At 47.1% G+C, this 19525-nt stretch overlaps 1 protein-coding gene across 2 annotated transcripts; it reads right to left on the reverse strand.

The window, feature by feature from the left end:
• Nucleotides 1–502: 502 nt before the first annotated feature.
• On the reverse strand, nucleotides 503–13661 carry ANAPC5 (anaphase promoting complex subunit 5). 2 transcript variants are annotated; one of them, XM_071572262.1, is made up of 17 exons: nucleotides 13442–13661; nucleotides 13273–13352; nucleotides 12463–12572; nucleotides 11904–12099; nucleotides 10869–10935; nucleotides 10034–10135; nucleotides 8781–8971; nucleotides 7608–7689; nucleotides 6836–6925; nucleotides 5737–5918; nucleotides 5140–5275; nucleotides 4846–4920; nucleotides 3948–4069; nucleotides 2728–2835; nucleotides 1923–2070; nucleotides 1201–1363; nucleotides 503–837 (listed from the first exon to the last, which is right to left on the reverse strand). In XM_071572262.1, exons 1-17 carry the CDS (start codon nucleotides 13643–13645, stop codon nucleotides 623–625), a joined length of 2271 nt encoding a protein of 756 aa, XP_071428363.1. In that variant the 5' UTR covers nucleotides 13646–13661; the 3' UTR covers nucleotides 503–622. The 2 variants fall into 2 exon arrangements, with proteins under 2 accessions (XP_071428363.1, XP_071428364.1); XM_071572263.1 differs by lacking the exon at nucleotides 13273–13352 and having other exon boundaries at nucleotides 13442–13509.
• Between the last annotated feature and the right edge of the window lie 5864 nt (nucleotides 13662–19525).

A 19525-nucleotide genomic window follows, 5' to 3' on the forward strand; every position in this document is an offset into this window, starting at 1 on the left:
TAAAAGCAGAGCAGGTGAATGATACACAGCATTGAGAACATACAAAATAGAAACATTTCAGCTGAGCTGGGGCTTTGTTTCCCACTCTGCTCTCCTCAGCCTCGCTCTGCACAAGGACACAGGTAACAACAGCATTGAGACTGCAGTTACACCTCTGACTGAACCCTCCTCTACAGCCAGCGTAGGCAGCTTCAAAGCAAGGACACGTTTTAAAAGAGACTCCCCAATCCACACCACTTCAAAGGAGCACAAAGGAGACTCGCCTACATTTTCCACGACTTTTTGTAGCCCAGTGTTCATAAAGCCAGCATTGATTCTGAAATGTCACTACCAAGAACAGAACTCTATCATGACTGCTACTCCCCTGAGCATGTTTATAACAGTCAAGAGGGTCCTTTCTCTTTTTACCCCTTTCAAATCTTAATTTCAAGTACAGAGTAAAAGTGAAATGGGTTGAAGGTGACGTTTTCCCTTGTCACTACAAACAGAACACAAGTTTGTTCAATGCCAGACCATGATTTAATGGCAGTTATTTTGAAACATGGGTAACTGAATATAACAAAGTTTGTTTGAAAAAAAAAAAAGAACCCAGGAAAACAAACAAATGTCATCTTTAAATGCATCACTTGAAGGAGTTGATCAAGGGGACACCGTGTGCTGGCAGTTCCTGGTGCAACTGCCGGAAAAACATGGCACATTTGTTCCTTTCCTGGGTCTTGCCGAGGGTGTGGAACAGCCTGGCTTGGAAGTAGAGAATGTCTCTGAGCTGCTCTTTGCAGTCCACTTTGGCAAAGTAAGTCTTGGCTTCATTTAGATTTGAGATTGCAGATTCCAAGGCTGTGGGCAAAAGGGGGAAAGTCATGTTTAAGACAATACCACAATAACAATTCTAAAGAGTCCAATTATAAATTCCTCAGCTTTTCAAAACCTTTTGTGTCTTAGCAACATGGTCTTTTAGCTGGTTTCTGTTACTCAGCCTTTGCTGCAAAATATGGGTGTGAAAGTATGCAGATAAACAAGGTTCCAGCATAAACAACTGGTGAGTAACTAATTCCAACCTAATTCTGTATCTGATAACCACATAATGCACTCTGCTGTATCACTGGAACTTTTTAACACTGATGCTGTAGCAGGACTCCAGTATCTACACTGGCTGGCACTTCTGAGCACAGCTTCAGTGAGAATTACTCTCCACACTACCTTCAATCTTCTTTTGTGCAGTGTAGGAAGATGCAGAAGCCACTTGACATTTGGCCACCAAGAACATGGCACAGCCTTTGTCCAGGACAGCTCCGTGGGCCAAGATGGGTTCTATTGCCATGTGCAGGATATTCAGGGCTTGCTCAGGAATGCCAAGGATCAGCTGGAAGAGAAATACTTGCTGGTTCAACTGGAATTCACTGGTATGTGGCAGCTTCTTCAGAGAAGACCAGGGTAAGTCACATCTGTTTCTAATAACATAATGTACCACAGACAAGGGTGTAGGACAATTGTTATTCTTTTTGTCAACTTTCCCCCTCACAATCCTCTTTTAAACTTGTCAGTAGAAATGAGCTGTTATTTGGAATGGCTTCTCCACTCAGTCAGTGTTGACAGCCACATCTCTCAGAATAAACAACATAACTGAACACATTTCCAGCATTATTCTTAATACACACACCAACCTGTACTACTAGAAAGCCAAAATACCAGCATAGAAAATAACTGAAGAAATTAAGGCAGGGCAAATTTATGCTGCTTAATTATATCCAGTAACTATCCATGAAACTCAGCTTTTATTAACTTCCTTGAAAGCTTTTACATTTACAGTATGAGAATCAATCTTCTTGAGAATCTATCATTTAATTCCAAAAGTGTTCTGGCATCCAGATCCCTGGAATAAAAGCTGCCCTGCAGCCCTGTGGCAGCACCAGCAGCCCTACCTGGGAGAAGGCCAAGTTGAGCACAGTCTCAGAGGCCAAGAACTGCAGGCTGTGCTGCCGGGCCAGGGCCAGGGCCTGCAGCAGCACGGGCAGCGCGATGGTGTGGCATGAGGCTCTCCAGTACAGCTCTGCTATGCACAGCAGCACCCTAACAAAACAGGGGCAAAGAACTACAAACACTGCTGGGAAACAGCCACTTGTTTCCCAAGGAATTATTCCATCCGTAACAGTACTGGATTTATTATTAATTGCATTACTGCATGTACAATACACTTATATTACACCCTTAAAAGGAGATGCCACGGAGACACAAAAGGTGAAATAACACTGTAACTACTCTGAAAGTTTGCACCAAGGTACAACTACACACACATTTCTATTCCCTATTTTAGATGCAGTGTTTCCTTCTTCCACAAATCTTCATGAACTTTAACACCTTTTAATTTATCACAGAATCACACACAGACTATTCTGAGTTGGAAGGGACCCACAAGGATCATCGAGTCCAACTCTTAACTCAATGGCCCACACAGGGGATTGAACCCATGACCTTGGCATTACTACAACCAAGTTTTAACCAACTCAGCTAATCTCAGGGTTTTACAATTAAAAATAAGGAGGTTTTCAATGCCACAATATTTTGAGGATTCCTCACTAGCATGATTAATAACTGAAATGATTCTGTAATCTCAGAATCACAGCAGGTAATCTGAAGACTAGTGAAGTCTGAACACATATAAATTGAAATGGTTGATTCTAATCACTGCAGAGTGGCTTTAATACTCTGAAAATGAAACATTCTTACCTAATCACCATCTCAGTGTTCTTGGTTTTCTGGCAGTGGACCAACAATTTCTGCAGAAGTTTGTGTGCCTCTGACATTTGGTTTTGGGCTTTCAACACAATGGCTTTTCTGACGTGGTAGAAAGAAAACATCACTGGTTGTGTTTCTGTGTTTTAGGTACAATTCTGCTCTTCAGAACACAGTAAAGCAGGTCTCACTTTGTGACCTCTTTCTTGTAACTGCAGACTGGCAACCTGACAGAGTGCACGCCTGGTACACTCACAGGCAGCAGCAAACCCAGATCCCTCTGGTGCCAACTGGACAACTCCCAGACAGAAAGGATCAAACTCATAAAACAGCTTTAGATAGAAACCAGGGATTGCCAAAAACAAGGGCCAAAGAGGCTGCAGAAGTGGCAGGATATGTGAGCTAGAAAGTACAAGTCCTTATCTGTGAGAAAAACAGGTATGAGGTAAAGCAGCTAAAATTGGCTTGAGGTAACAAGGACAGAGAGCAACAGGAGAACGCAGGGACGGGGAGTCAGGACCAACTGCACCTCAGCAGGGGATGGAACAAACACCCTGAACCAGACACTGAGCAGGGTATTTAAAGATCAGGGAATTCATGATCAGTCCAATTCCAGAAGGACAAGCATCAGGTCCCACAGCTTGAGTATGATCTCCTGGCTAACTGGAACAGGCTACCTTTACATGTTTTGCCTCATTGAAAATCAACAAGAAATTGCTTTTAACAATAAGTTGTTTTTTGTACTTAGCAAATAACAACTTTTAGCTCTATTTTTAACATGACATTCTCATTTAGAAACAAGAACCCATTAAGGTGAGAGAAAAAAAATCACATTGTTTCATTTGGAGATATAAAATCCAGGACACAGATAAGATGCTCAAGGCCTGAGCTCCTTCCCCAGCTGTTTGACATAAAAATCTGCTTTGTGTCAGGTTTGAGTACAGCTACCACAGCAGATTTTGAAGTGTTCTCACAACAGATCTACAGCTCTGGATAACATCAACTTCTTAAAATGTCCAGAGAAAGGACTAGAAATGACTGTTGTAGGGCATACCCTAAGGGGATAAGACTACAGGTTACACAGCACACCCGTGACCAGCTGTGGGAAATGAGGAATACACAAGCACACATGACTGCCAACAGGCACTCTGCTAAATTCTTCACTATTTTCATGGGACACTCCTGCAGAAGTGTGAAGATTGGTGATTCCTTACCTGTACACACCTTCAATGCTGTTGAGTGCTGTAATTCCTGCTACAAGAGAATCTGCCACGTGGTACCTGCCATCGTTCATGGCTCTCTCAAACTGTATTTTCTGATCAAACAGCATCCAAAGCTAAACAAAGCACACCCAGGAACAAGTGTTAAAGTTGTGCCTGCTCATTTTCTTGTCCCAAGCAGAATTTACTTTTGCTTTACCCCGTGGATATTTATGTCTAGACACACTAACTCCACTGTCCAGCTATGGGATTTACTACATTACTGTCCTCAACAGAAAGGCTCAGGTCTGGATTAATGTTTCAATATTGGAGCTCACCTACCTGACTGCATTTCAAGTAAAAAATGTCTTTTGAATCATTACTAATTCTCTGATTTGCTCTGTAGCAAAAAGAGAAGGACCAGACTATATTTATTGGGATCTTGGAACACCTCAATGTAAATCCTGTCCTACATACTCCTGTGGTAATGTGGTTTCCAAAGGCACACAAACCCAGCCCATTAGCCTATTCTCTCAGTTATTTCTGCATTGTAATATATCAGAATAAGTGGCACTAATTAGACAGAACTTTGAAGCTCCAAATCAATGCAGAGCATTTAACTCCTGTATGTGCTCATGAAGCAGATATATATTCCTCTGTTAATGAAATTTCTTTTCAAACAGCTTTATCTTAGGAGGCTGTGGTGGGAGAAATGTCTCACCAGTCTGAAAACAACAAGGGCAGCTTTTCCATGGTTTTGTAGAAAAGGTGATGCTGCACAGCCTCCCATGAGGGCAGGAGCCAAGGGAGATGAGAAATGTATTGCCCAAGGCACACAGAGGGCAGAATTCAGGAGCAATGGGATTCACATCCTACTGCATAATAGTTACATGATGAAGTATAAATATTCTACCTGTGCATGCTGACTGTTGGGAGGGAATCTTTCCTTCAGGTGTTTCAGTATTTCAGAAGCAGCTGCAAAGTACCCCTGGAACACAGAACACCACACTGATGAACGTTCTGGGGTGGGCACCACTCCCCTCCCTTTCAACACAACCTCAGGGAAAGAACCAACACCTGCATTATCTCTGCCCACAATGCAGACACTGAAGGCAGAAAATAAGAGAAGTCAAGTCTTGCACTGTCTGTCAGAACACCCACACTCCTCTCACCAAATGGCACTCTGTGCAAGGAGCCCCCAACTCACCTGCTCGGCGTGGAGCTCGGCCAGGTGACACAGCACCACGGCAAAGGCCTCGGTGTTGTTCTGCTGCACACCCACATTCACAGCCTCCAAGCTGTTCATGCTCAGCAGGGTCTGGGCTTGCTGAAGTGCCATGGTGCTTGTGCAAGAGAAACAGCTTTTAGTCTTCAAGAAGCAAACAACTGGTTTTAATCTATGGTTTTGTTATGACAACAGGCTGCATTTTCTGGTGAGCCAGGGGCCTTGGGAAGAAGGAAAACTTGTAAAACTACTGCTATCCAGGGACTCTGGATGTGCAGGCACATCACGTATTACAGACTGAAAGCTGCACACAGCCTAAGCAAAGAGATGCTGAAAGGGGGGGCTAAGGAAAAATTTATTATCTATTTGCCACTAAATGGAAACTCAATCTCTTCTTCAGTACGAGTTTTAAGGGAACACCAGGAAATGGCAATAACTGCAGAGCCTGTACTGAATCACAGTGTGATTGCTTCATTTTAGTGCACTGCAGAGACACAGCCACTTGTTACACCTGTATAAATGCATTATGTGCCAGCAAGTGGAGTGAGCTCAGCCAGGGGTTCCTCACAGACCCGATACCTGCGGCCATATAACCTCCAAATGGCTGTTTTCTGTGCTGTGCTGATATCGATGAGCTCTGACAGGCTGTGCTTCCAATGCAGCAGATCAGAATCTTTCAAGGCATCCATTAGTTTGTTGGCAGCCTTTCCTGCAAAAGCTCTTTGCTGAACCAAGGACTGTATTCCCAAGGAAGCAAGATACTGGGAAGGAGGGAAAAAAACATACCAACAGCTTAGAGAGACAACACAGTGCACTAGGCTTGCAAATTACACTGGAGCAGAGTTCTAAACTAATAAAAAAACCCCAAAAGACGTGATGTAAACTCAGCACAGACAAAGGAACACTGCTCCAGGCGTTTCTTTAAATACCCACTTATCCACACCCACACATATGTGAATGTCATTTTGTTGGATGTGAAAGGTATTTCCACTCCCCCACACAGAAATCTTACAGAGGAGGACAGGAACAGTACCTGGATTTCTCCAGTGATGGAACAGCTGTGAAAGCACAGAACATCCCTCCCCTTCCCCACCAAGCAGCCACATCTGCTCCCATCGCCCAAAAACCACAGTTTAGTCCATTTTAGAACAATTCTCTTAACAAAGTAATCACAGATTTGGGAAAGACAGAACTAAACATTAACAGCAAACAGATTCAGGGCACAAACTACCCAAGGGAAGGGCTGCCTTGCAAGGTCTCACAGCTGGGACAGAGCTGTCCAAGCAAACGTGTTCAAAGCCCTTGCAGAGGCATCAGCACTGGGCTTCAGGGAAGGTGGAGGAGCAAAAACCTTCCCTTGAGCACCAGAATTGTTCCAAAATGGTACCTGGGGCCAGTAGCCACAGAGAGGTTTTCTGCCTGAAAATCAAACAAGTTAGGAGGAGAAGCAGTAAGACTTCAATAATGCTCTGGCATTAAGGCAAGTGAACTCTGTGAACATGAAGAGCAAAACTCATAAAAACAACCACATTTTGGAGCATTAATATAGATTTGTTTAAATTCAGTTGGGTATTTTGAACAGACCAGCTCCAAAACCCCAAAACTCTAATCACACACACTCCCATCACCCCGTGGGTTTGTCCCATAACAAGGTTAGGGATGGATGGAAGGGACTCACCGGCAGCCCAAAATGCAGGGATTTGTTCACAGAGTGCTCCAGCAGAACACAGCTGTCAAACATCTTCTGCTCCAGGATGTACAACCAGCTCTGGCAAGGAAAAACATTCAAATCTCACTGCAAACAGACAACGGCTGCAGCACTTTTAGCTTGGCTTACTGTTACAGAATGCACAAAAAATCACTGGAAATACAAGTAACTTCAGAATTAATTCATGATTCTAAGAAAATTTCACTAAATGCTGCACAGCAAAGTGTCTCAGAAGTGCAGGCTGGGACAGTGGCGTGGCAGCAGCCAGTGCTGGAGGGTGAGTGATGCACAGAAATCTCACTCACAGGTAACTGTGGAATGCAGCACTTCAGGACTGATGGCAACTTGTTATAATGTTGATTACAGGGGAAAAAATACAGAGAAATCCAAGTATTTCCTTCCCCTTTTAGTTTCCTCAAAAGGCAGCTGTTACTCTGTGAGACCTCAACAGACAGGAAGAAGGAAGCTTATGAAATACTTTGTCTGTTTAAACAGCTAAGACTAAACTGTGAGCTCAGTACTGAGGTCTTTGGGATCACAACTCCTGTTTAAGAAGTTAACCCTGAGCTGCAACAAACCCCCCGCCACGATCCCAGTTTGCTGCCCCACCTGCCAGCGCAACGTCACCACTGCTGGGCAGTGGAATTACTGATGCCCTGGGTGAGTCCCCACTGGAAGGGAAGTTCTGCAACAGTTCACTGGGCAGAATGACCCAATCCCCCCATCCCAGGGCAGCTCTCACCAGGCAGTGCTGCAGGCACACGTGGTCGTTGGACTCCTGGGCAATCCGGATGGCCTCCTGCAGGGCGAGCTCAGCCTGCTGGCTGGGGGCAAACAGGGAGGGAGAACAGCACTCTGAGGCACAGGAATATTGATCTAAATTATGCATATGGCACTCAGAAGAGAACTCTGATTTAACAGTCTTCTGAAAAAGCCTGTGTTTTCCTCCTGGTGCTCAGCAATGCCTCCTAGTTGTGAGGATATTAAGCATCTACAAGCCAAAATGCCCACTGGAACCCCTGTGTGGGCTTTCAAACCCTGCACATGCCAAGTTGCTGTTTGAGCAGGGGCAGCATTTAGTGTCTGCCTGCACAGCAACTATTGATGCTCTCAATTTTGCAGCGACCTTCCCCTCTCCACTCCTTTCACATGATGCCTCTAGGCAGCAATCAATAAATGCAAACCACATATGGAGATGGGTAGGGCAGCCTTATCAACAAAATAAATGCCACCACTGTGGCATTTTAAATCTTAAAAGCTCAGATGGCTTTTTTTTAATTATTCTTTTTCTAGACCATCAGCTTTATGTTAACAGAAGACCAACCACACTTTCTGGAGAATATGGCTGAAAATAGGCCTTCATGTCACAGAATCACAGACTGTTCTGAGTTGGAAGGGACCCACAAGGATCATCGAGTCCAACTCTTAACTCAATGGCTCGCACAGGGGATTGAACCCATGACCTTGGCATTATTACAACCAGGTTTTAACGAACGGAGCTGATCTCCACTGACTGAGGTCATGGAAATGTAGTGACTGAGAACTTAAACACCCAGGAAACAGCGACAGGACCCAGACAAATGTCAGCTCTGAGATGCCTCAGTTATTATGGAAACCAAACAAACATCAAAAATAAAACCAAACCCCAAAAATAAATCCCAAACCAGAAGGAGCCCTTTCTCCTGAAGGGATTTTCAGGAGGAAGGGGGCGGGGGTGTGGGCACTGGGTGCCCCAGCCCTCACTAGTGCCCGAAGCAGCAGTGCAGCGCCGCCAGGTTGAGCGCCGCATAGCACAGGCTGCACCCAGAGCCTGACTGTCAAACCAGAGAGAGCCCTTTCTGCTGAAGGGATTTTTGGGAGGAAGGGGTGTGTGTGTGGGCACTGGGGTGCCCCAGCCCTCACTAGTGGTGCTCACTAGTGCCCGAAGCGGCAGTGCAGCGCCGCCAGGTTGAGCGCCGCGTAGCGCAGGCTGCGCCCCGAGCCCTCGTCCCCGGAGCTCTTGCTCTCGGCGCCCGTCAGGATCAGCCGGTCAAAGTAATGCAGGAGGCTGTGTGTGGAGCTGAACACATCCTGCACTCTGAGGCTGTTTAAGTAGCTTAAATAATGCTGTCAAAAAAAGAAGAAAAGTCAGCTTTAACTATGCAGATACTAAAACAGTTTTGGTTTGTAGTTACTGTTTGTTTTCTTTCTGTGCAAGAGTGTGACCACAAAATGCTGCATGGCCAGAAAGTGCTTGATCAGAAGTGGCAACAAGGCTGGTACTAACTGTGCAGCATTTCTGGATAATTTCCTGGACTAAACTGGGTGTTTTCCCTAACAGCTGTGTCCCACAGATCAGGGTGTGGCAGTCAGGATGATCCCACTCTGCCTGAGAGCTCTACAAGGGCAGAGTCCCTGTATCTGTGTGTGGAGTGGGAATGCAGGAGCGGCTCCCACCGTGGCTGACTCAGGAACATACTCAGAAACATCAGAACTCATTCCAAATGCTGCCAGACAGAAAGGAGATGCTAAAATGATGTATTTGCTTTTTGGCTTTGAGACCTGGGCAGGAAAACCCCAGAATGCCAGTTATGAAATCAGGCCCAGGACTATGGCAGCCCCTTCGACTCCAGTGAGAGGAAGGAAAATCCTGTTTGCCTCAGCCCAGGGCTGCTGGGAGGAGGAGTGAGAAAGTAAGGCAGGAAAGAGTTGACTGGGAACTCATGGAATTTGCTCAAGAACAAGCTGTTGAGGGACAAGACACAGGTCTGTCTGTGGCTTTCAGTATAAATTGTTATTAAGCACCACAGCAAAGTGAACATCAGCCACCAAAATCAACAGATATTGCACCTAATAGTGATTTTGAAACTATGGGAATCTGAGGCCTGAACTTCCATAAGAACATGTGGTAAAGAAGTAAGTTTTAGCTTTAGTTAAACAAGAATGCATTCAGCCCCACCAAAATTAAAGGCTTGTATCTGTGCATGAAGCCAGACAGGCAGAGAAGACTAATTAACATTCTGTGCCTTCAGGAGTTTCAGGCTGAATTACTGAACATTTACATGCAACTTGCTCGCATTTTTATCATCTGCTTACATTTCAATAGAGAATAAATTGCTCCCAAATAATCCCATCCTAGAGATAAGAAATCCCTTTACAACCACTCTGGATGAAGAAAGTGGTACTTACTGCTTCAGCAATGTCTGGATTAAATTTTAACAAGTTGTTCAGTTCCTTTTGTAAAGATGCTGGAGCAAGAGCCTTTGTCTCATCATTCTTTAATAAAGAAGCCTGGAATAAAATTTGAAAAGATCTGTAACTCCATCAGGAGGGTTATAAATGTATTGTGATAGGTTGTTATCTGCCTGGAGAGAACATTAAAGGAGATTTTGTAACAGCTCTGTCTACTCTGACACTGAAACATCAGTGTCAGTTTTATTCTGTGTTTTATTATAGTGTTCACTTTCCAGAGATCAGAGAGACCAAGTCAAATAAAAGCTTTTTCAAAGGACTGTTTAAAAGTACTTAAAGAATTCTGGTTAAATTTCTCCTTGAAGAACTGCTCACTGGAATTACATGTTTCTACTCAGAAAAAAACCCTCAGGAAAATAAACACAACTAAATCCATACTTTGCTTTGGCAAGTAGCTCAATTAATAAGAAAGTCACAATAACCTAGTTATTTGAATAAGCATTACTGAATATTGAATTCCTGCCATTGTGCCCATGTGTGTTTCTGCTCCATTTTGTATTTACCAGCAGGAATAATCAACCAAATTCCACAATTCCCAGACATGAGATGTGAGCAGAGCCCTGAGAGCAGAAGGGCCTTCCCAGAACCAAATACCAGCATGGTGATGTCTCCATAGAACACCCTGAGCCCCAAGTGCTCACACTGAGCAACAAATTGCAAGATACCAACACAACTTCAACAGATTCAACACCATGTCTGACACTGCAGACACAATTCCAGGTGAAATTCAGGTTAGGGAATGTTCCCTCCACCTCATTCAGAATTAACTTACCTGCTGAGACAGGAAATACTCTGCTTGTTTCTGGGAAAGAGGACCAGTGCAAGATATCTCCTCCTCCCTGGTAAGAAACACTCTGGTTAGAAGCAGGGACAGGGAAATAATACATGGAAATAGATTTTATTTTCTGCTTTATAAAGTTTTATGGGATATTAAAGCTCAAAGCATGAATGTAAACTGAGAAAACTCAAAAAATAATAAAATTTCCTACATCAAAGCTAACAATCCAAATGATTCCACAGTTTAATTGGACACTTCAACCTGCAGAGACTGTAGCAGACAGGAATGTTACCCTAAATAACCCTAAAAAACCCTAAAGGAAAAGAGCAGAGAGAAGATTTGGGGTTGACATATTCAAATGGATTTGCTCTGATTGTCCTTTCTTCTGAAAACATCCCCATGACATGAACTGGCACTTGGGCCACAGACATCACTCCAGAAAACAGCTGTTCTGACAGAAGTTTATTCCATGGAAAAGCAGCAAGGACAGCACACAGGCAGACCCCAGAGCTGCTGCCTGACTCCTGCACAAGCACAGGTTAATACAAAAGACAGTTCAGACAGTACATTTTGAATATATGGATACAGGAAAATACTTTTAGGATTATTCTCACTCCTCTTTAGCAGATTTTAAAACCTCTCAGTATTTGCTTCTCCTTTTTGAGGTAAAGACAGTGAGTTCTTTGACTTGGAAAAGGATGGAGACAGAACCCAAAAATACTAAGCTTAACTTTTCCTTAGCAATAACCTTTCCTTGTTAGAAGAAGGAGTGATCTCTCCAACAGCTTCAGCACATGAGAACCAGAGGGGTCAACCAGCAGTGGGGAAACTGAGCAGCAACTGCCCCTGAGCCTGTGATTCCCTCAGTGAGGGTGAGGCACTGCCACCTCCTCAGAGCCACTGACAACTGTCACCACGTGGTGGCACTAAGAAGTAGCCACACAGCTCAGCCCGGGTGTAGGAGGCTTTAAAGAAATCCAGGATTGATTTTCATCACAGGCAGAAAAGACTCTCATATGAATATATCACCTAAAAGGGTCGTCGAGTTCTTCCTTCTCCATCTTCCCATCCAGCTCCTCTGCATTTGTCAGCTCCATGTCACTCTCATCAGCTCCACTCTTCTTCTCATCCTTTTGGAAGTACTGCTGGAGGGCTGTGTAGAGTTTATAGACCTGGCTGAAGGAGAGTTTGTTGTATGCCAGGATCATGTGGCGCAGGAACAGCCCTGGAAAGGGAAACACCTTCAGAGGGAGCTCAAACCACAGCGTTTCACTTCTCAGGAAACAGAAATCAACGGGAAATTAATAGAAATTAGGATAGAAATTAATCTATCCTACCAAGTGACAAGACTTATTTCTGCAGGGTGTAAACCTGATCTTAATTTTGGTGCAAATCTCACAGATAATCTGACCAAGAAAAATTGCTAAAATCAGTAACACCCTCACAATATGCAAAATTATTGGTTAACATGAAACATCTGAGCAACAGAAAAGTCTTCCACTTCCCCAAAACCAAAGCTGAATCCTGACTAAAGTACATCAATTACAGATATCCCACTGAAAACAATTTATGGATAACAATTAGTTACCTACTACACTTGTTTTATGAACTTCTGGCTCTGTCCCTGTAAATGAATCTGAAAGGTCATCAAAAAACTGCTCCATATCTTTCAGTTCTCCTTCTACCATAAGTTTCAGCCTAAACAGGGAGAGAAAAACACATTTTTTTAAGGTGATCATATTGACATCAAATAAAATACTCTCCTGTTTCAGGCATAAATGAGGGAACACAAACAGAGCCAAGTGGTAACTCATTCACTGGGCCCAGAGGGGTTTTATGTTCTTGAGATAAATAAAATGTATTAAATAAGAATAGTAGTGGTAATAATAGTGGTAGCAATAATAGTAGTAGTAATAATAATAATTATAATTTTAATAATAACAATAATGCTTTTTCCTTTTAAAGCAGTTTTTAAATGAAAAGAATAATAAAAATCATTTTTTTCCTTTTAAAACAGCTTTTTTGATGAAGAGAATTAGAAGAGATGGCTATTCTTTAAAGAGAAGAAATAGGAACCAGGCATTCTTTAAAAATTTAACACAATTGACGAGTTTTGGCACTATCGCTGTTCACCGAGTTATTTGGGACAAGAGACCTCCTGCCCCACACAAACCAGACGCCTTTGAGACCTCAGAGTTTGGCCCCGACTGGGTGAGTTCAGAAGGGGCAGTTCTGGGGCAGTTCTGGGACCGTCCGGGGGCAGTTCTAGAGCAGTCCCGGGGCAGTTCTGGGGCCGTCCGGGGGCAGTTCTGGGGGGCAGTCCCGGGGCAGTTCTCGGGCCGTCCCGGGGGGCAGTTCTGGGGCCGCCATTGCGGGGATGTCCCGCCCGTGCCCGCACCTGATGTGGACGGAGCCGGCGAGCTGCGGGCAGCACTCCTCGATGGCCGCGCGCAGCCGCGACAGCGCCATGTCGGGACCCTGCGGAGCACAGCGACATGTCGCGACAACGCACCACAACACCGCGCGCTCCCCTCAGCCTCCTCCTCCCACCCCCGTCCGGCCCCGACCTGCAGCAGCGGCAGCAGCAGCCGGTTGAGGCGGCGGCGCTCCAGCAGGCCGAGCTGCGCGCCGGCGCGGCCCAGCTCGCTGAGCAGCACGAGCAGGGCCATCTTGTGCGGGGTGACCCAGTCGCGGGCGCCGAACGCTCCGCTGGGCCCCGCGCCCGAGCCCAGCACCGGGCTGAAGTACAGGCCCTCGTGCGCGCCCGCCATGGCGGCGCCCGGAACGCCCCGGCGCCATGGCAACCGCGCGCGCCCGCCCCGCCGACCAATCGGAGCGAGGGACAGCGGAGGGGATGCGCGTCGGTACGGCGGGGCCGGCTCGGAGCGCTGGGTGCGGGAGAGACGTTCCGGGCAGAGAAGGGTCTGTGGAGAGCCCCGGGGCGCCTTCCCCGGAGCTGCCCGGGGCTGTGAGCACGGCCAAGGGTGTGGGGAGCCTTGGACAGGGGTGTGGGGAGCCGTGGCCACAGAGAGCCGTGGACAGGGGTGAGGGGAGCCATGGCCAGGGGTGGGGGGAGCCTTAGACAGAGGTGTGAGGAGCCATGGCCAGGGGTGAGGGGAGCCATGGCCACAGAGAGCCATGGCCACGGCATATGCAGAGCCATGGCCAGGCCACAGGCTCTCACGAGTACCCACACACTGAACACGCCGCCCAGGGAGGGTGTGGAGTGTCCCTGAGGAGAAGGACTTGGGAAGGTGGTGATGGAAATCTCACCAGTGAGCACTCCCAAAATAACCCAATCCTGGGACACATGCAAAGGGGTGTGGGCAGCAGGAGAGGGAGGGGATTCCTCCCCTCTGTGGGACCCCCTGGAGCACTGAGCACAGTGCTGGGGACCAGCTGGGAGGGACATGGAACTGCTGGAGCCAGGCCAGGGGCAGCCATGAAGGTCAGGGACAGGGTGGGGAACTGGGGCTGCTCTGCCTGGAGAAGGGAAGGTTGTGTGGAGAGCTCAGAGCACCTTCCAGTGTCTGAAGGAGGATACAGAACTGCAGTGGCAGGACAAGGAGTAATGGGTACAAATTGAAAAGAGGGGAAATTTATATTAGATGTTAGGAATTCTTCCCTGTGAGGGTGGGCAGCCCTGGCACAGATTGCCCAGAGAAGCTGTGGCTGCTCCATCCCTGGAAGTGTCCAAGGCCAGGTTGGACAGGGCTTGGAGTGACCTGGGACAGTGGGAGGTGTCCCTGCCCATGGCAGGGGGTGACACTGGATGGGTTTTAAGGTCCATTCCAACACTCAACATTGTATAAGTCTATAATTCCCTCACTGGAGATATTCCAGAACCATCTGAACACAACCCTGTGCCATGTGCTCTGGGATAACCCTGCCTGAGCAGGAAGGTTGGACCAGATGACCCACTGTGGTCACTCTCCACCTGACCCGTTCTGGGATTCTGTTCCCATCCCCATCCAGTGGCTGGTGTTGTCCCTTCCATGGACATGCACCTCCATGTTGGGGAGCACAGGTCTGATGGGGAGCGGCTGGGGGGGCTCAGCTGGAGAAAAGGAGGCTCAGGGGGGGCCTTCTGGCTCTGCAGTCCCTGCCAGGAGGGGGAACAGGGACAGGAGGAGAAGGAACGGCCTCAGGCTGGGCCAGGGCAGGGGCAGGTGGGACAGCAGGAGGGATTTCTCCATGGAAAGGGTTTTGGCCAGGAACAGCCTGCCCAGGGAGGTTTGGAGTCCCCACCCGGGAAGAGTTCACAAACCAAGCAGACGTGGCACTTTGCAACATGGTGGGGTGGGGATTGGTCAAAGGTTGGATGTGATGATCTTGGAGCTCTTTTCCCACTTTAATGTCTCTGTGACTGCCAGAGATGGCCACACTTGTACCAAGTGAGGCACAGGTGACCACAGGCAGTGGCCTGGGGGGCTGTTGGTGATTTTAGGAGCTCTCTAAACACAGACACAGAGTGTAATTGAGAAAGGAGACACTGTTTATTCTGCACAGGGTTCAGGGGGGAGGTTTCCACAAATCCAGCACCTCAGGGGGTAGAAAGTTCTATAATTTATACAGCCAAATTTCCATGAACCTGCCTCTCTAATACAGATTCTGTGCTTTGACATGAGCCTTTCCATGTTACAGACAGAGAACACCACGGAGTGAATCCAGCCCTGTTTGCATTTGCATGTTAATTGTGCTGCAATAAAGGTGTTTCCACGTGTAAGTTTTTATTTCCCTGGTAAGTTGTTTGAGCACTTCGTTAAGGCATCATATTCCCCAGGAAAATACCCCAATTATTATAATAGTTCTCATTTTTGTGAGTGAGAGCAAAACAAACCTCAGTGTTATTGTACATCTGCATGTCCCTGGGGGTTTCTCTGCTCTGCTCCTGATTCGTGCCTGGGGGTGGGAGAGGAGGGGGAGGAGGCAAATCAAGCAGGGAGTGATTCTCTGGAATACATTTGCATTTAAGGAACTTAACATTGTAGTTGCTGTTGGCTTAATTAATGATGGTTTCCCAGCCTTCAATGAACTCATTGAACTAGACCTGCACGTAAAACCCAGGGAGTAACTCCAGCTATTCTGTTCTAAAGGTCAATTTGCTGACATTTCCTGCACACAAGGCCTGGTGGCTTGGGCAGAACACGGAACTGGTGGCGTGGCTGGGCAGGGAGGGGAGGGCATGAGATAAAGGCTGGGCTGCAGCAGCTCCTGCAGGGTTGGCAGCAAAGAGGAAATAACAAACATCTGGTTCTGAAGCCCAAGTGTGAACTGTGCTGCCAACCCTGCAGTGAGTGGTGCAGGGAACACTCAGAATATGCTTTTTAAGTCTATTTAAATGAGCTCACATGCCTCAAAAGCAGCCCTAAAAGTAAGCAGTGGGAGATGATGGTGGTGATATTAAATTCAAAATTAGGTAACAGAGTTGAAAAAGTCATCTTTTATCTTACCTAAAAAAGCCCCTGAGTAACATCCCTGAGTTCATCAAGCAGGAAATGGCCTCTGCCTAGGACTGGGGATCCTTCCATTTCTGTGCTGAATCTGCTGAGCCAAGTCTGTGCAACCTGAGAACCTTCTCACAGCTGGTTCCAAAGCACTGTGTGTCTCTGGTAGAAAAAAATGAGTATCAGAATGAAAAAGTGAAAACTGTAATAAGCCAATTGTATCCTGGGCTCATCCCCACAGCAGGTGGAGGTGGGGGATCCTGCCCTTTGCTCTGCTCCTGTGACACTCACCTGCAGTGCTGTGTCCAGCAGCAAGGCCAGACGAGGCACAAAATGATCAGAGGATGGAGCAGCTCTGCTGGGAGGGAAGGCTGGGAGAGCTGGGATTGTTCAGCCTGGAGAAGAGAAGCTTTGGGGTGACCTGATTGTGACCTTCCAGTGCCTGAAGGAGCCAACAAGAAAGATGGAGAGAGACTTTTGACAAGGCCTGGAGGGACAGGACAAGGGGGAGTGGCCTCACACTAACAGAGAGTTGGGTTAGATTTGATATTAGGATGAAATTGTTCCCTGTGAGGGTGGACAGGCCCTGGCACAGGCTGGGCAGAGAAGCTGTGGCTGCCCCAGCTCTGGAGGTGTCCCAGGCCAGGTTGGACGGGGCTTGGAGTGACCTGAGACAGTGGGAGGTGTCCCTGCCCATGGCAAGGGTGTTGGGAAATGAATGATCTTTAGGGTCCCTTCCAACCCAAACCACTCTGTGGTTCCATGACTCTTCCTACAGGCATTAATATCCAACCTGAAATTCCCAGATAAAGCCCAGTGATTAAGTTTGTCTTTTTCAACTTTACTATAACATTTTGCAGATTGTTAAATTAAAACCAAATTAATATTCCTGGGAAGAATCACTCCTGTATCTCTCTCTCTGGTGATATGTAAAACCCTGGGGGCTTGTGGAGCTGCAGAGAGTCCTTATCACTGGTTATTTGGTGGCAGAAGTAAATGGGACATCTCTCTCTCAGTAATAGATTTAAATCTTTTAATGCTGCTTTGGCAAGACCCACAAGGCTAAGTGAGGGCAAGTCTTGTATTAATAGAACCTCTCCAAGTGCTCCTTTTCACCCACGGAGTAGCTGGTGGAGTTAAAGATCCTCGTTTCAAACCATCCATGTGGTTACAATTCAGGCGGGTGCAGTGACAGTGATCTCAAATCACATGTCAGGAATATGATTCATCAAGATCTGCCCAAATTAAGGCAGGAGTGGCAAGTGCAGCTGCCAGCACAGTCACCAGATCTCAGCTCTGTCAGGCCCACGTTACTCCCTAAAACATCTGTGTTTGGGAGGGTTGGGTTTTGGCAAATCCTTAACAGGGAAAACGGGAAAATGTTGGGTTTTGCTTGGTTTGGGTCACCTGTGGGACAGCTTTTACCCCATTCCTGTGTGGGGAGCTCTCATGATTTAATGGAAGATTATTAACAAAAATATGTGTATAAAAGTTGGTACTTCAAGGGTGAATCTGAATAGACAGAGTTTAGGTGACATAAAAGTTTTTAAAACCAAACTGCATTGATATTTCTTAAGGTGTCTTCAAGCAATCTCCTGTATGAGAAACATGGGGAATGTGCCATTCCTTGTTCCAACATTGTATTCACGAGGCTTTTCTATTTTTTCAGCTGCTTTGACTAAAATTGCAGGCTATTCTTGGAAAAAAATGACATTTTTTAATAAGTCGTGTAAAAGTTCAGAGCATTTCTAAAAGCTTGTCAAGGAGCATGAGAATTTCTGAAAAAAAGGTGACCTGATTTTGAAATGAAACAGTGCAAATCCAGAAATTGGACTCTGTGCAGTCCCTGCTCCTACTCCTGAAGCTGCCAGGGCTGTGCCATTCACGAGGCAATTACACACTGATTTTTAACTCAGTTCTTGTATCTGACTCGCTCCAAAAATAAATCCTTTCTGCAGAAATCAGCAGATTGTATCCAACCCTTTGTAGGGCTAAATTTGATTTGTGGGCCATTTTTATTTTCAGCCACTTTTTGATCCTCTTTTTGGCAAAGGCCTCTCTTTTCTTGGCCCTGTGTGCTCTTATGTAAAGTTCCCAAAGCCTTGGTTGGGTTTCTTTAATTTAATCTTCTGGTTAAAAGCTTTTTGTTCCTACAACCTATGATTATTATTTTTATATTTATATCCCTTTCACAGGCTAGAGGGAAAAAAAAAGAATGGCATCTAGAAGCTCATTGGAAGTGGATTTTTAAATAATAAGCTTTCTTTCCTCGTATTTAAAGATTATCACCCAAGGGCTTGGTAGAATAAAACGGGAAGAGGGTGGATTTAGATTAGATGTTAGGAGGAAATTCCTTACTCGGAGGGTGGGCAGGCCCTGGCACAGGTTGGGCAGAAAAGCTGTGGCTGCCCCAGCCCTGGGAGTGTCCAAGGCCAGGTTGGACAGGGCTTGGAGCAGCCTGGGACAGTGGGAGGTGTCCCTGCCCATGGCAGGGGGTGGCACTGGGTGATTTTGAGGTCCCTTCCAACCCAAACTGTCATCAGGACTGGAAGGGACCTCTGGAGATCAGCCAGTCCACCCCTGGAACAGGTGACACAGGGATGTGTCCAGGTGGGTTTGGGATGTCTGCAGAGGAGACTCCCTGGGCAGTTCCAGGGCTCTGCCAGCTCCATGGAAAGTTCTTCCTCATGTTGAGGTGTCAGTGCCACCCTCGGTCCCACCATCAGTGCCATCATCGGTGCCCCCACCACTGCCACCCTCTGCCCCCGTCAGTGCCACCACCACTGTCACTCTCTGTCCCCACCAGTGCCACCACCAGTGCCACCCCCTCTCCCCACCAGTGCCACCACCAGTGCTATCCCCTGTCCCCATCAGTGACCCTACCAGTGCCACCCCGTCCCCGTCAGTGACCTCACCAGTGCCCCCCTGTCCCCTCAGTGCCCCCCTGTCCCCCCAGTGCCCCCCTGTCCCCCCAGTGCCCCTCCCAGTGGCCCCCTGTCCCCCCAGTGTCCCTCCCAGTGCCCCCCTGTCCCCCCAGTGCCCCTCCCAGTGGCCCCCTGTCCCCCCAGTGCCCCTCCCAGTGCCCCCCTGTCCCCCCAGTGCCCCTCCCAGTGGCCCCCTGTCCCACCAGTGCCCCCGTGCCCCTCCCAGTGCCCCCCCGTCCCCTCAGTCCCTCCCGCCTGTCCCGGCCCCGCCCCGTGCTGC

The sequence above is a fragment of the Pithys albifrons genome, chromosome 17 (assembly GCF_047495875.1).
Source record: "Pithys albifrons albifrons isolate INPA30051 chromosome 17, PitAlb_v1, whole genome shotgun sequence".
NCBI classification, from domain to species: Eukaryota; Metazoa; Chordata; class Aves; order Passeriformes; family Thamnophilidae; genus Pithys; species Pithys albifrons.